The sequence below is a fragment of the Salvelinus alpinus genome, chromosome 10 (assembly GCF_045679555.1).
Source record: "Salvelinus alpinus chromosome 10, SLU_Salpinus.1, whole genome shotgun sequence".
Taxonomy (NCBI): Eukaryota; Metazoa; Chordata; class Actinopteri; order Salmoniformes; family Salmonidae; genus Salvelinus; species Salvelinus alpinus.
Genome location: NC_092095.1, coordinates 66,508,045 through 66,525,544, shown reverse-complemented (window position 1 = coordinate 66,525,544; position 17,500 = coordinate 66,508,045). Strand labels below are relative to the sequence as shown.

At 47.2% G+C, this 17,500-nt stretch overlaps 1 protein-coding gene across 2 annotated transcripts in view; it reads right to left on the bottom strand.

Moving 5' to 3' along the window:
* The window catches only part of LOC139532655 (DNA-binding protein SATB2-like), a 52,013-nt gene that overhangs the window by 10,087 nt on the left and 24,426 nt on the right, over positions 1–17,500 (bottom strand). The window contains exons 5-11 of one of the 2 annotated variants that reach the window (XM_071330557.1): positions 15,350–15,473; positions 14,079–14,181; positions 11,377–11,427; positions 10,153–10,733; positions 7,886–8,104; positions 7,234–7,392; positions 638–832 (exon numbers count right to left, since the gene is read on the bottom strand). In XM_071330557.1, coding sequence (XP_071186658.1) covers positions 638–832; positions 7,234–7,392; positions 7,886–8,104; positions 10,153–10,733; positions 11,377–11,427; positions 14,079–14,181; positions 15,350–15,473 — 1,432 coding nt within the window. The remainder of the gene's footprint in view (positions 1–637; positions 833–7,233; positions 7,393–7,885; positions 8,105–10,152; positions 10,734–11,376; positions 11,428–14,078; positions 14,182–15,349; positions 15,474–17,500) is intronic. The other variant, XM_071330558.1, reaches the window with a different exon arrangement.

Sequence of the window (17,500 nt, the reverse complement as noted above, 5' to 3'; positions counted from 1 at the left end):
GCTGGAGTCTCTCACCTGTGTTTCTGGAGACATGTGGAGGATAGTGTGGAGCTGGAGTCTCTCACCTGTGTTTCTGGAGACATGTGGAGGATAGTGTGGAGCTGGAGTCTCTCACCTGTGTTTCTGGAGACATGTGGAGGATAGTGTGGAGCTGGAGTCTCTCACCTGTGTTTCTGGAGACATGTGGAGGATAGTGTGGAGCTGGAGTCTCTCACCTGTGTTTCTGGAGACATGTGGAGGATAGTGTGGAGCTGGAGTCTCTCACCTGTGTTTCTGGAAACATGTGGAGGACAGTGGAGTCTCTCACCTGTGTTTCTGGAGACATGTGGAGGACAGTGTGAAGCCTCTCACCTGTGTTTCTGGAGACATGTGGAGGATAGTGTGGAGCTGGAGTCTCTCACCTGTGTTTCTGGAGACATGTGGAGGATAGTGTGGAGCTGGAGTCTCTCACCTGTGTTTCTGGAGACATGTGGAGGATAGTGTGGAGCTGGAGTCTCTCACCTGTGTTTCTGGAGACATGTGGAGGATAGTGTGGAGCTGGAGTCTCTCACCTGTGTTTCTGGAAACATGTGGAGGACAGTGGAGTCTCTCACCTGTGTTTCTGGAGACATGTGGAGGACAGTGTGAAGCCTCTCACCTGTGTTTCTGGAGACATGTGGAGGACAGTGTGAAGCCTCTCACTGTAGTGGTGCTTGGACTCCTCTTCATACACCATGTCCCTCTCAGCCTGGGACAGGGTCAGGAACCTTCTAATGGTACACAGGTTCTCCCACAGAGTCCGGTTGTCTGGGCTGGGGTTCTCCTTCCAACGCAGCAGCTCACACAGCCAGCCCTGACAGAGAGGGAGGGATGACGGGTGATTTTAACATACAGACCAGAGTGATAGAGGAAATGGAGAAAGAGAGAAAGGACAAGGAGATGTAGAGGAGTAGAGACATGAAAGAACAGGTTGGGAAAACGAGCGAAAGACAAGTTCCAGATGAAAATGATGTGGGGCTGTGAGAGAGAGATATGTGATTATCTCTGCTAGACTGGCCCAGGCACTGACACCAGCTGTTGTTTGTACACAGCCTCCTCCTCCAGCACCCAGTGTTCATAACCTGATCAGGGCTCCTTCTCTACCTCCCTCCTTTCTATCACTCCCTCCCTCCCTCCGTCTCTCCGGAGAGGGCCATGGCCAGATGCAGCCAGATGGGGTCACTGAGCCATGACCCCTCACTGAGAGCCAGGCCTGTAGGAGACCCTACCCCCAGACCAGCAGTGGTGCACACACACAGACACACAAGCATGTATCTCACACGTGTTTACACACACCACACGAACGTGTGTGAAAACACACACACACACAACCTATTCTTTTCTATTCTATAATCCACTTCTTAGATAGTCCAAATTAAAACCACCCAGAACAACAGCAGTCTATTTATGTCTTCCTCAAGAATCCTCATGTGACTTATTCCTGCCTTAATCATGTGATCTCTCTGTACAACCCTCAGACCAGCCGTGATCATGTGATCTCTCTGTACAACCCTCAGACCAGCCGTGATCATGTGATCTCTCTGTACAACCCTCAGACCAGCCGTGATCATGTGATCTCTCTGTACAACCCTCAGACCAGCCGTGATCATGTGATCTCTCTGTACAACCCTCAGACCAGCCGTGATCATGTGATCTCTCTGTACAACCCTCAGACCAGCCGTGATCATGTGATCTCTCTGTACAACCCTCAGACCAAAAGACTTCACAGGTCAAACCATTCTCTCTTGTCAAATACCAGTCATACAAAGACAGCGAACCAAAGATGAATCACCATCTGTCTCTGACACGAACCCAAACCGAGAGGACGGATTCTGAAGAGCTGTACACAGACATCATAACATATACCAAGCCACACCTAACCTAGATGGCCATTTCCAGTGGCTCATAGATGGCTATCTTAAAAAAAATAAAAAATTAACCTTTATTTAACCTTTATTTAACTAGGCAAGTCAGTTAAGAACAAATTCTTATTTACAATGATGGCCTACCAAAAGGCAAATGACCTCTTTTGGGGACAAGGGCTGGGATTAAAAATAAAAAATAAAATATAAATATAGGACAAAACACACATCACGACAAGAGAGACAACACAACACTACATAAAGAGAGATCTAAGACAACAACATAGCAAGGCAGCAACACATGACAACACAGCATGGTAGCAACACAACATAACAACAACATGGTAGCAAAACAACATGGTAGCAGCACAAAACATGGTACAAACATTATTGGGCACAGACAACATCACAAAGGGCAAAAAGGTAGAGACAACAATACATCACGTAAAGCAGCCACAACTGTCAGTAAGAGTGTCCATGATTGAGTCTTTGAATGAAGAGATGGAGATAAAACTGTCCAGTTTGAGTGTTTGTTGCAGCTCGTTCCAGTCGCTAGCTGCAGCGAACTGAAAAGACGAGTGACTAAGGGATGTGTGTGCTTTGGGGATCTTTAACAGAATGTGACTGTCAGAACGGGTGTTGTATGTGGAGGATGAGGGCTGCAGAAGATCTCTCAGATAGACCTCACTCCCCCCTAAGAGGGTTTTATAAATAAGCATCAACCAGTGGGTCTTGTGACGGGTATACAGAGATGACCAGTTTACAGAGGAGTATAGAGTGCAGTGATGTGTCCTATAAGGAGCATTGGTGGCAAATCTGATGGCCGAATTGTAAAGAACATCTAGCCGCTCGAGAGCACCCTTACCTGCTGATCTATAAATTATGTCTCCGTAATCTAGCATGGGTAGGATGGTCATCTGAATCAGGGTTAGTTAGGCAGCTGGGGTGAAAGAGGAGCGATTACGATACAGGAAACCAAGTCTAGATGTAACTTTAGCTTGCAGCTTTGATATGTGCTGAGAGAAGGACAGTGCACCATCTAGCCATACTCCCAAGTACTTGTATGAAGTGACTACCTCAAGCTCTAAACCCTCAGAGGTAGTCTCCATTGTCTCCCTCTCCTAGATGGCTATCTCCAGTGTCTCCCTCTCCTAAATGGCTATCTCCAGTGTCTCCCACTCCTAGATGGCTATCTCCAGTGTCTCCCACTCCTAGATGGCTATCTCCAGTGTCTCCCTCTCCTAGATGGCTATCTCCAGTGTCTCCCTCTCCTAGATGGCTATCTCCAGTGTCTCCCTCTCCTAGATGGCTATCTCCAGTGTCTCCCTCTCCTAGATGGCTATCTCCAGTGTCTCCCTCTCCTAGATGGCTATCTCCAGTGTCTCCCTCTCCTAGATGGCTATCTCCAGTGTCTCCCTCTCCTAGATGGCTATCTCCATTGTCTCCCTCTCCTAGATGGCTATCTCCAGTGTCTCCCTCTCCTAGATGGCTATCTCCAGTGTCTCCCTCTCCTAGATGGCTATCTCCAGTGTCTCCCTCTCCTAAATGGCTATCTCCAGTGTCTCCCTCTCCTAGATGGCTATCTCCAGTGTCTCCCTCTCCTAGATGGCTATCTCCAGTGTCTCCCTCTCCTAGATGGCTATCTCCAGTGTCTCCCTCTCCTAGATGGCTATCTCCAGTGTCTCCCTCTCCTAGATGGCTATCTCCAGTGTCTCCCTCTCCTAGATGGCTATATCCAGTGTCTCCCTCTCCTAGATGGCTATCTCCAGTGTCTCCCTCTCCTAGATGGCTATCTCCAGTGTCTCCCTCTCCTAGATGGCTATCTCCAGTGTCTTCCACTCCTAGATGGCTATCTCCAGTGTCTCCCTCTCCTAGATGGCTATCTCCAGTGTCTCCCTCTCCTAGATGGCTATCTCCAGTGTCTCCCTCTCCTAGATGGCTATCTCCAGACTGTCAGCGATAAGTGGTACCAAACGACCAGCGCTGACAGTCAGATACCACAGCCTGCGGTACCAAACGACCAGCGCTGACAGTCAGATACCACAGCCTGCGGTACCAAACGACCAGCGATGACAGTCAGATACCACAGCCTAAGGTACCAAACGACCAGCGCTGACAGTCAGATACCACAGCCTGCGGTACCAAACGACCAGCGCTGACAGTCAGATACCACAGCCTGCGGTACCAAACGACCAGCGCTGACAGTCAGATACCACAGCCTGCGGTACCAAACGACCAGCGCTGACAGTCAGATACCACAGCCTGCGGTACCAAACGACCAGCGCTGACAGTCAGATACCACAGCCTGCGGTACCAAACGACCAGCGCTGACAGTCAGATACCACAGCCTGCGGTACCAAACGACCAGCGCTGACAGTCAGATACCACAGCCTGCGGTACCAAACGACCAGCGCTGACAGTCAGATACCACAGCCTGCGGTACCAAACGACCAGCGCTGACAGTCAGATACCACAGCCTGCGGTACCAAACGACCAGCGCGTGCTTGACATCCCCGATATGTGATCTTACCTCCCATCAAATCCCCCACAGTTCACCAACCCAGGAGAAATAACATGCTCCATTGTGTGGGAGATTGTGTGCATTACATGCATGTGTAGGGATGCACATGAGGGTGAGTGTGTGTTACGGTTACAGATATTTACACATTTTACTAAGCATCCTGATCACTGGATGTCACCAATTCACCTTTAGCAGGTAGCTTCAAACAAAACCCACTAAGCACCTCTCACTAGAGTATGGCATTGTTATGATATACCTATATACAGTATACTGTATGTGTGTGGACTGACCTGGCTCTTGTTGGCGGCCCCTGGTATACTGTATGTGTGGACTGACCTGGCTCTTGTTGGTGACCCCTGGTATACTGTATGCTTGTGGACTGACCTGGCTCTTGTTGGCGACCCCTGGTATACTGTATGCTTGTGGACTGACCTGGCTCTTGTTGGTGACCCCTGGTATACTGTATGTGTGTGGACTGACCTGGCTCTTGTTGGTGACCCCTGGTATACTGTATGCTTGTGGACTGACCTGGCTCTTGTTGTTGACCCCTGGTATACTGTATGTGTGTGGACTGACCTGGCTCTTGTTGGTGACCCCTGGTATACTGTATGTGTGTGGACTGACCTGGCTCTTGTTGGTGACCCCTGGTATACTGTATGTGTGTGGACTGACCTGGCCCTTGTTGGTGACCCCTGGTATACTGTATGTGTGTGGACTGACCTGGCTCTTGTTGTTGACCCCTGGTATACTGTATGCTTGTGGACTGACCTGGCTCTTGTTGGTGACCCCTGGTATACTGTATGTGTGTGGACTGACCTGGCTCTTGTTGGTGGCCCCTGGTATACTGTATGCTTGTGGACTGACCTGGCTCTTGTTGGTGGCCCCTAGTATACTGTATGTGTGTGGACTGACCTGGCCCTTGTTGGTGACCCCTGGTATACTGTATGTGTGTGGACTGACCTGGCCCTTGTATGTGACCCCTGGTATACTGTATGTGTGTGGACTGACCTGGCTCTTGTTGGGGACCCCTGGTATACTGTATGTGTGTGGACTGACCTGGCTCTTGTTGGTGACCCCTGGTATACTGTATGTGTGTGGACTGACCTGGCTCTTGTTGGTGACCCCTGGTATACTGTATGTGTGTGGACTGACCTGGCTCTTGTTGTTGACCCCTGGTATACTGTATGCTTGTGGACTGACCTGGCTCTTGTTGGTGACCCCTGGTATACTGTATGTGTGTGGACTGACCTGGCTCTTGTTGGTGACCCCTGGTATACTGTATGCTTGTGGACTGACCTGGCTCTTGTTGGTGGCCCCTAGTATACTGTATGTGTGTGGACTGACCTGGCCCTTGTTGGTGACCCCTGGTATACTGTATGTGTGTGGACTGACCTGGCCCTTGTATGTGACCCCTGGTATACTGTATGTGTGTGGACTGACCTGGCTCTTGTTGGGGACCCCTGGTATACTGTATGTGTGTGGACTGACCTGGCCCTTGTTGGTGACCCCTGGTATACTGTATGTGTGTGGACTGACCTGGCCCTTGTTGGTGACCCCTGGTATACTGTATGTGTGTGGATTGACCTGGCTCTTGTTGGTGACTCCTGGTATACTGTATGTGTGTGGACTGACCTGGCTCTTGTTGGTGACCCCTGGTATACTGTATGTGTGTGGACTGACCTGGCCCTTGTTGGTGACCCCTGGTATACTGTATGTGTGTGGACTGACCTGGCCCTTGTTGGTGACCCCTGGTATACTGTATGTGTGTGGACTGACCTGCCTCTTGTTGGTGACCCCTGGTATACTGTATGTGTGTGGACTGACCTGGCTCTTGTTGGTGACTCCTGGTATACTGTATGTGTGTGGACTGACCTGGCCCTTGTTGGTGACCCCTGGTATACTGTATGTGTGTGGACTGACCTGGCCCTTGTTGGTGACCCCTGGTATACTGTATGTGTGTGGATTGACCTGGCTCTTGTTGGTGACTCCTGGTATACTGTATGCTTGTGGACTGACCTGGCTCTTGTTGGTGACCCCTGGTATACTGTATGTGTGTGGACTGACCTGGCTCTTGTTGGGGACCCCTGGTATACTGTATGTGTGTGGACTGACCTGGCCCTTGTTGGTGACCCCTGGTATACTGTATGTGTGTGGACTGACCTGGCCCTTGTTGGTGACCCCTGGTATACTGTATGTGTGTGGATTGACCTGGCTCTTGTTGGTGACTCCTGGTATACTGTATGTGTGTGGACTGACCTGGCTCTTGTTGGTGACCCCTGGTATACTGTATGTGTGTGGACTGACCTGGCCCTTGTTGGTGACCCCTGGTATACTGTATGTTTGTGGACTGACCTGGCCCTTGTTGGTGACCCCTGGTATACTGTATGTGTGTGGACTGACCTGCCTCTTGTTGGTGACCCCTGGTATACTGTATGTGTGTGGACTGACCTGGCTCTTGTTGGTGACTCCTGGTATACTGTATGTGTGTGGACTGACCTGGCCCTTGTTGGTGACCCCTGGTATACTGTATGTGTGTGGACTGACCTGGCCCTTGTTGGTGACCCCTGGTATACTGTATGTGTGTGGATTGACCTGGCTCTTGTTGGTGACTCCTGGTATACTGTATGCTTGTGGACTGACCTGGCTCTTGTTGGTGACCCCTGGTATACTGTATGTGTGTGGACTGACCTGGCCCTTGTTGGTGACCCCTGGTATACTGTATGTGTGTGGACTGACCTGGCTCTTGTTGGTGACTCCTGGTATACTGTATGCTTGTGGACTGACCTGGCTCTTGTTGGTGACTCCTGGTATACTGTATGTGTGTGGACTGACCTGGCTCTTGTTGGCGGCCACCTTGGCGAACAGGGCCTGGGACACCTTGGCTCTCTTCATCTCCTGCTGGATCTCATCATAGATCCCAGATGTAATGTTGATGTTGACCAGGGACTTCAGGGGCAGCTCAGCACTGACCTGGGTCAGGGGGGGCTTGGGCTGCAGGGAGGAGAAGAGGGCGGGGGGGAAGAGAGAGAGAGGTTTTAGTGAGCAAGACTGGCTAATCGTCTAGGTTACTGAGTCCCTAAAGAGATGTCCTGCATTTGTTTACCTGTTAGTGTACTGCCAGGGGTGTGTCTGTGTGTGATGTGACTACAGTGTTAACCTGTTAGTGTACTGCCAGGGGTGTGTCTGTGTGTGATGTGGGTTGTAGCCAGACCTGGGCTCGAATAGTATTCATTTTCTTTCAAATACTAAAAACTTCACTTCATTGAGATTTCCAGACACAATGGAACCAATGCAACAATCCCAAAAGTGCAAACCCCACCCACCCTGGCACTTCATGTAGGCTCAATCAAATGCTCAAAGTATTAGAGAGAAAATCTCAAATCTATTTAAACCCAGGTGTGGTTGTAGATGTGTGTGTCTGATGTGGCTATTCCCTAGTGTTCCTATTCAACGTACATGAGGACACCTGGGTATGTATGTGTACCTGTGTGAGTCGCTGGCCAGTGGAGCTGGAGTTCTGATTGGTTGGGGTCAGGTTGCCTAGGTTTGGGTTCAGGCTGCGTTCACGCTCCTCCTGGTAAATGTGGTCGCGTTCGCTCTCGTGGAGGTTCAGGAAGTTCTGCATAGCTTTGAGGTTGACCAGGAGTGACTGGGAGGCCTGGCGAGGGTCCTCCTCTTTACGAAGGATCTCAGACAGCAGGCCCTGAGACACAAACACGCGCGCAAATGTCAGGTCTCTCCAAGTACCCTTTCATACTCGAATTCTCTCATTACATCTCTCTCTCACACTACACTACTCTACACTACTCTACTCTACTCTACTCTACTCTACTCTACTCTACTCTACTCTACTCTACTCTACTCTACTCTACTCTACTCTACTCTACTCTACTTTACTCTACTCTACTCTACTCCCTTTAGGTAGGAATGTCCCTATGTCAGTGTATTGGGCTTTCTCACCGGTCAGTATCAGTGGAGTTCAGCTTTCAGAACACTCATATGACATGCTAGGGTTTTAGACAGTTCTCTACTGGTGACAACCCCACTCTGAGACCCTTCAAAAGCTACAGTGGTCACAGTTCTGGCCGTGGATCCCACTTCTTCTGGATATGTAGTCCGTTGCACTCAAAGATCCAGAGCTCCCCGGAGCTTCTGCACATGTGCAGACCACATGTGTGTATCAGCTACTCTGGCGAACGTTGTTGTATAATGTCTGCAAGATCCCATAACGATCACAGTATTCTACATTACAGAACTCAATATAATAGCATAGTGTAACGTTACTGGAAGACAAAAACAACACTGCATTTAATAGTGCATGATCATTCTTAACGTTTTACCGGTGAAACATCCATGCAGCATCATTCTGCATAGTAACCATTTGATCTCAGTCAGTTTCATGGAGATATGCATTTAGATCTTCTTGAGTGATGCAGTGTTGTTTAGAAGTAGCCTACAGTGTTGTTTAGAAGTAGCCTACAGAGTTGTTTAGAAGTAGACTGCAGAGTTGTTTAGAAGTAGCCTACAGTGTTGTTTAGAAGTAGCCTACCGTGTTGTTTAGAAGTAGCCTACAGTGTTGTTTAGAAGTAGCCTACAGAGTTGTTTAGAAGTAGACTGCAGAGTTGTTTAGAAGTAGCCTACAGTGTTGTTTAGAAGTAGCCTACAGTGTTGTTTAGAAGTAGCCTACCGTGTTGTTTAGAAGTAGCCTACAGTGTTGTTTAGAAGTAGCCTACAGAGTTGTTTAGAAGTAGCCTACAGAGTTGTTTAGAAGTAGCCTACAGAGTTGTTTAGAAGTAGCCTACAGTGTTGTGTTGAATGACTGAGTGAACGAATCTTGGAGCAGATGGTGCTAACAAACTGCAGCCTAGCCTACCTGTGTATTTTGCCCAGTGGCGCGCGCTGTTGAGTTTTGGCCACATGAGAAAACAATTTGCTGTTGTTTTTTGTCTTCCAGTAAAGTTATACTAGGCTATTATATTGGGTTATGTAATGTAGAATACTGTGATCATTATGTGATCTGGCAGACATTGATTATGCTTTGATCTAACTTTATTAAACAACACCAGAACCATTGGCCTGAGTAGCCTGTTCTCTGAGTAGCCTGTCTCTGAGTAGCCTGTTCTCGGCGTAGCCTGTTCTCTGAGTAGCCTGTCTCTGAGTAGCCTGTTCTCTGAGTAGCCTGCTCTCTGAGTAGCCTGTTCTCTGAGTAGCCTGTTCTCTGAGTAGCCTGTCACTGAGTAGCCTGTTCTCTGAGTAGCCTGTTCTCTGAGTAGCCTGTTTTCTGAGTAGCCTGTTCTCTGAGTAGCCTGTTCTCTGAGTAGCCTGTTTTCTGAGTAGCCTGTTCTCTGAGTAGCCTGTTTTCCGAGTAGCCTTTTCTCTGATTAGCCTGTTCTCTGAGTAGCCTGTTCTTTGAGTAGCCTGTTCTCTGAGTAGCCTGTTCTTTGAGTAGCCTGTTCTCTGAGCAGCCTGTTCTCGGAGTAGCCTGTTCTCGGAGTAGCCTGTTTTCGGAGTAGCCTGTTCTCGGAGTAGCCTGTTCTCTGTGTGTAAAGTAGAGACTATAAACATGTGCAGAAGCTTCGGGGGCTCCGGATCTTTTAGTGCTGTGGACCAAAGAACCTGAATAAATCTGACCCGCAGCCACTCCTTACAGTTATAGGGGCGAATCCTAACTTCATTGATGTATTGAAGTGAAAATTCAACTTAAGTGGAGGTTTCAGTGCTTAGAAATGGAAGTGGAGGTAGATGTCTCACCTGTGTGCGGTTGAAGGCCACCCTGGCGAACACAGCCTGAGAGACGCTGGCCCTCTTCAGCTCCTCTCTGACCTGATGGTAGATGTCCGGACAGACCTCCACGGTCGACGGATTCATCCCAGGATCAGTGAGGCCTCCTGGGGCTTTGCAGGAGCGCGGGATGGGTGGGTGGTTGAGGAACTGTTGGTGCTGCTGCTGGTGGAGGGCCTGCGGACCGTGCTGGTGGGCTAGCAGGCGGCTAACAGCTAGCTGCTGGTTGATGAGGTGGGCCATGGCCAGTTGTTGCCTGACCATCTGAGGGCTGAGCTGGGGGGAGAGGAGACCGCCCGGGCCAAGTAAGGGTTGGAGGGAGGCCGGAGGACCGGGAGGGGGCGCCTGGCCTCTGGGGGGTGGGCTGTGGTGGTGCTGGCCGTGGGGTGAGTGCTGCTGAGACGGGTGGGGGAGGGCTTGTTGCTGGCTGGGGGTTTGGGGGTCCCCTAGTCCAACCTTGAGGGATAACCCTCCAAGCTGGTTTGGTGGGGTCAGGTGAGAGGGGGGGCGCTGTCCCAGGCCACATACATCTGACATGCTGTCCCTCTCCACTGCAGATACAAACAGACAAACAGACATGGTGGTGACAGGAGGTCTGAAGAGCTCTCAATACCATCTATATACAGGAGATGACATGGTGGTGACAGGAGGTCTGACGAGCTCTCTATACCATCTATATACAGGAGATGACATGGTGGTGAGAGGAGGTCTGAAGAGCTCTCTATACCATCTATATACAGGAGATGACATGGTGGTGAGAGGAGGTCTGAAGAGCTCTCTATACCATCTATATACAGGAGATGACATGGTGGTGACAGGAGGTCTGAAGAGCTCTCTATACCATCTATATACAGGAGATGACATGGTGGTGAGAGGAGGTCTGAAGAGCTCTCTATACCATCTATATACAGGAGATGACATGGTGGTGAGAGGAGGTCTGAAGAGCTCTCTATACCATCTATATACAGGAGATGACATGGTGGTGAGAGGAGGTCTGAAGAGCTCTCTATACCATCTATATACAGGAGATGACATGGTGGTGACAGGAGGTCTGAAGAGCTCTCAATACCATCTATATACAGGAGATGACATGGTGGTGACAGGAGGTCTGAAGAGCTCTCAATACCATCTATATACTGTTTAGATACTATATATATATATATATTCAGGTAATGGGTGTTCCTTCCAACTCACCTTTAATATCAGGTTTATCCCGTCCTGACCACATCTTCTCCAGATATTCACCTGTAGTGAAGTCACATGCTATATATCAGACTGGTTAACAAAACGATACACTTATACGGTACAGTACAACACAGTAGGTAGGTTACACAGGATTCAACTACATCCATCTTTTATCCATGTATTTATCCATCCATCCAGCCATGCAATTGACATCAACAGAAGGTCCTAAGACTGACAAGTAGATCCTCCAATCAGATTCTGAGGTAACTACGCTAACTACTCTCCCACTTCTCCCTGTGTTTGTGGTCTGGTGTCAGCTTTGATCTGCCTCCATGTTGGAATGACACCGTTAAACAGGGAGGAGGGAGTAAGGAGAGGGTACATGGTCTGCTATGAGGTCCAAGTGTGTGTGCATCCATGTGTGTGCATGCACTCTGTATGTGTTGCATGTGTGTGTGCCATGCCCCTGTGTGTGTGTGTGTGTGTGTGTGTGTGTGTGTGTGTGTGTGTGTGTGTGTGTGTGTGTGTGTGTGTGTGTGTGTGTGTGTGCCCGAGCCCCTGCGTGTGTGTGTGTGATGTTTCCCTGAGTGTGTGTGTTTGTATGTGTGCGAGACGTTTCCCTGAGTGTGTGTGTGTGTGACGTTACCCTGAGTGTGTGTGTGTGTGTGTGTGTGTGTGTGTGTGTGTGTGTGTGTGTGTGTGTGTGTGTGTGTGTGTGTGTGTGTGTGTGTGTGTGTGTGTGTGTGTGTGTGTGTGTGTGTGTGTGTGTGTGTGTGTGTGTGTGTGTGTGTGTGTGTGTGTGTGTGTGAGACGTTTCCCTGAGTGTGTGTGTGTGACGTTTCCCTGAGTGTGTGTGTGTGTGTGTGTGTGTGTGTGTGTGTGTGTGTGTGTGTGTGTGTGTGTGTGTGTGTGTGTGTGTGTGTGTGTGTGTGTGTGTGTGTGTGTGTGTGTGTGTGTGTGTGTGTGTGTGTGTAAGGGGATCTCCCAGTGTGGAGTGGCTGGCGGCTGCTTCTGATTAGAGGCTGACAGTGTTTGGTTTTCTCTGCTATATTAAGGGTGACATTAAAAGATTATGTAAACCATGATGGGGTCTCTATAGAGCTGTCTCTAATACCATGCATCATGGTGGGGTCTCTAGTCTCTATAGAGCTGTCTCTAATACCATGCATCATGGTGGGGTCTCTAGTCTCTATAGAGCTGTCTCTAATACCATGCATCATGGTGGGGTCTCTAGTCTCTATAGAGCTGTCTCTATTACCATGCATCATGGTGGGGGTCTCTAGTCTCTATAGAGCTGTCTCTATTACCATGCATCATGGTGGGGTCTCTAGTCTCTATAGAGCTGTCTCTAATACCATGCATCATGGTGGGGTCTCTAGTCTCTATAGAGCTGTCTCTAATACCATGCATCATGGTGGGGTCTCTAGTCTCTATAGAGCTGTCTCTAATACCATGCATCATGGTGGGGTCTCTAGTCTCTATAGAGCTGTCTCTATTACCATGCATCATGGTGGGGTCTCTAGTCTCTATAGAGCTGTCTCTATTACCATGCATCATGGTGGGGTCTCTAGTCTCTATAGAGCTCTATATTACCATGCATCATGGTGGGGCCTCTAGTCTCTATAGAGCTGTCTCTATTACCATGCATCATGGTGGGGTCTCTAGTCTCTATAGAGCTGTCTCTAATACCATGCATCATGGTGGGGGTCTCTAGTCTCTATAGAGCTGTCTCTATTACCATGCATCATGGTGGGGTCTCTAGTCTCTATAGAGCTGTCTCTAATACCATGCATCATGGTGGGGGTCTCTAGTCTCTATAGAGCTGTCTCTATTACCATGCATCATGGTGGGGTCTCTAGTCTCTATAGAGCTGTCTCTAATACCATGCATCATGGTGGGGTCTCTAGTCTCTATAGAGCTGTCTCTAATACCATGCATCATGGTGGGGTCTCTAGTCTCTATAGAGCAGTCTCTAATACCATGCATCATGGTGGGGTCTCTAGTCTCTATAGAGCTGTCTCTAATACCATTGCATCATGATGGGGTCTCTATAGAGCTGTCTCTAATACCATGCATCATGGTGGGGTCTCTAGTCTCTATAGAGCAGTCTCTAATACCATGCATCATGGTGGGGTCTCTAGTCTCTATAGAGCTGTCTCTAATACCATGCATCATGGTGGGGTCTCTAGTCTCTATAGTAGTGCTGTATCTCCTATAAGCAGACTGTGTGTATGGACTTAAAGGAAAATCATTATTCCACTGTTGATACAGTCCCAAAACGTTTTGCAGGTCAGCAGTCAAGTTTTCAAGATATTGGACTTTTAATCACCAAACTGTCACTTGCAAAACGCATCATCATCATGATGTGGCCAATGACAGTTTGCTTCTTGAAAGTCCAATATCTTGAAAACTTGACTGCTGACCTGCAAAACGTTTTGGGACTGTATCAACAGTGGACTAATAAAAAAATAAACCAAAATATAGTTTTTGGAGGCCCCCAAAAGCTTGAGCCGACACTACTCAAGAGCAAATGATAACTGTCTGCTGAAAGAAGGGCCCAACACTTGGGACAACTCAAGGACTTACAGTTAGGATCCCAGCCAATGACAGGCAATGTTATAGAGGAGAGGCATAGAGGAAGGTGCTAATGGCATCTTATTGTCCATGTGGGGTGTGTAAGGTTACGGGAGCCAAGAGGGGACACACCTCACCTTGAATCCTTTTGTACTTCTTGTACCAGCGGCCAAACTCCTGGCACTTGGAGGTGGACACGTTGGCATAGTATGAGCTGTTGACTATGGCAGAGATCATACTCTGATGAGAGAGAGAGAGAGAGAGAGAGAGAGAGAGAGAGAGAGAGAGAGAGAGAGAGAGAGAGAGAGAGAGAGAGAGAGAGAGAGAGAGAGAGAGAGAGAGAGAGAGAGAGAGAGAGAGAGAGAGAGAGAGAGAGAGAGAGAGAGAGAGAGAGAGAGAGAGAGAGAGAGAGAGAGAGAGAGAGAGAGAGAGAGAGAGAGAGAGAGATTTTTTATTTCACTTTTGTATATTATCTACCTCACTTGCTTTGGCAATGTTAACACATGTTTCCCATGCCAATAAAGCCCCTTGAATTGAATTGAATTGAATTGAGAGAGAGAGAGAGAGAGAGAGAGAGAGAGAGAGAGAGAGAGAGAGAGAGAGAGAGAGAGAGAGAGAGAGAGAGAGAGAGAGAGAGAGAGAGAGAGAGAGAGAGAGAGAGAGAGAGAGAGAGAGAGAGAGAGAGAGAGAGAGAGAGAGAGAGAGAGAGAATATAGTGTGTGTTTTAGTGAATGTGTACTGTGTAATACTAGACCTATAAGGACCTGGAGCACCACAACACAGTCACATACTGTATGGACTGCAACACCACAACACAGTCACATACTGTATGGACTGGAACACCATAACACAGTCACATACTGTATGGACTGGAGCACCACAACACAGTCACATACTGTATGGACTGGAACACCATAACACAGTCACATACTGTATAGACTGGAGCACCACAACACAGTCACATACTGTATGGACTGGAACACCACAACACAGTCACATACTGTATGGACTGGAACACCACAACACAGTCACATACTGTATGGCCTGGAGCACCACAACACAGTCACATACTGTATGGCCTGGAGCACCACAACACAGTCACATACGGTAGAAAACAGATCTGCGTTGTTTTTTTGGAATCTGTATACAGGAAGTCATGTGTCATTTGAACGCCACTTCCTGCAGCTAATGAAACACCACTTCCTGCAGCTAATGAAAAACAATCTAAGCCAGAGACTAAGATACATAACATGACATGACATAACATAACATGACATAAGATGCTACCAGAGAGAGAGGGCCCTCCTTGGCACATGATTCCCCACCACTATAAGGCTAATACAATGCAGTACAACCTAAGCCAGAGACTAAGTTGCATGACATGACATGACATGACATAAGCTGCTACCTGAGAGAGAGGGCACTCCTTGGCCAGGGAACTCTGGTTCATCTCCTTCAGTAGCTCTTTGAGGGCGTTCCTCACCGTAGCGTGGTTCCACTGCTCTGACGGCAGATCCTCCAGCCTGGAAAAGCTGGAACCAGGGTTGGATTCATTACCACATGCAAGGGAAAACATTTGAAAACATTGTGCAATGGAAAAAATATATAATTTATTATTGGACAACTTCACATAGTCGCTCCATCTTTCAGTCAGTTTGATGCCTAATAAACACAACCATGAGACACTAATACAAAACTTCCTGTTTGACATATAACAACATAACAACAATAGGGTCATTCTCACAAAACTGACATTTGACTCAAAAATTCTCAAGTGTCATTTTTCACCTCTCGGGATCACTGAGATTAGAACCTGTACTATCTATTTTGTAATTATTATTATTATGTTTTTGGATCAAATACTATGCATTTTACCATCATTTCCACAAAATTATAAATACCGTAACAGTCCAAAAAAGTAATAAACAAAACTATTTCTAATATTTTTTTACATCGCTACCCTAATGAAAAGGCCTAAGTTGAACATAACACTGAAAATATGTCAAATGAAACTATAAAATAAAATCTGACTTTTTCCCAATTTGAGCTTTTTAGCCATGTTGGTAATGAGAAGGCCAAGTGGGGTAAAATGGGTGTTTGAGAAGAAGAACCTCGTTCTGAAGGCATACAAACAAATACATTAATTGAACTTCTACTACTCCTCTAGATGGTGCATCATGGGTGAATAAAACTTTATTTAAAAACTGATTGGAGTTTTTACAGGAACTTGAAAAAGTGTTACGGTAATGAGACACATGTTTGCACGTAATACATATTATAGTTTAATGTACTTCAACTAGTATACAATTTGTATGCTTTATGGACAAACTACAGCAACCTAATTTTGTTTTTTATTCAAATAAGTTTGGCTTTTCTGAAATAAAATGGTATAAAATTACCAGAGAATCTAATTCGGACACATTTCGGTAATGAGAATTTGGGCTGAAAATACAGAAAATTCCAGCGAAAATGTAAAATCAATTTTTTTTTTAAAGTCACTGGCCAAAAAGTAGACATCTTAGTCCTCAGAATGATTTATGATTTTTGCTTTAGACATGTTTAAAACTGGTTTCATGAGGATCACCCAATGGGGTGGCAGGTAGCCTCATGGTTAGAGCCTTGGGCCACTAACCGAAAGGTCTCTGGTTTGAATACCCAAGCCGACAAGGTGAAAATCTGTCGATTTGCCCTTGAGGAACGAACTTAACCCAAATTTGCTCCAGGGGCGCCGTGCTACTATGGCTGACCCTGTAAAACAACACATTTCACTGCACCTATTTAGTGTATGTGTTGTCATTCTGGTGCCAGCTAACCTGATATCAAACAGTGGCCATAATGATAGCGAGACTATCTACTCCTATCAACAAAGTCATAACCAGGGTGGATTGTTATAGTGTGCTGTGGTACTACCATGGTAACACTATTAAACAAAGATTATTGACGGTTACCATTACCCACTGTTGATAAGTGACTCACTGTAAATGCAGGTTAGCGTTTTTCGTCATGAATGTTGTTCTGGAGGCAGCTCTGCAGAGTGCTCACTAGCTGGCTGTCATAAAGTCATGAAATCTGAATTTAAACCTAACCTTATCTCTAACCTTAACCACACTGCTAACCCTAATGCCTGAAACTAACCTTAACCCTAACCACACTGCTAACCCTAATGCCTGAATCTAATCTTAACCCTAACCTTAACCACACTGCTAACCCTAATGCCTGAACCTAACCTTAACCCTAACCACACTGCTAACCCTAATGCCTGAATCTAATCTTAACCCTAACCTTAACTACACTGCTAACCCTAATGCCTGAACCTAATCTTAACCCTAACCTTAATGCCTGAATCTAATCTTAAATTAAGATCAAAAAGCTGCATTTTTGTTTTCATACATTTTTACAATATTTCCAATTTTGACTTTGCAGCTGGCCCATCTAGCGGAAACGGCTCAGTTCTGCCTCCAGGACAAGACTCATCCCAATAAACCTGCTTTTCATATCAATAAACCTGCTCTCTCCCCGCCCCTCTCTCTCTCTCTCTCTCTCTCACACACACACACAC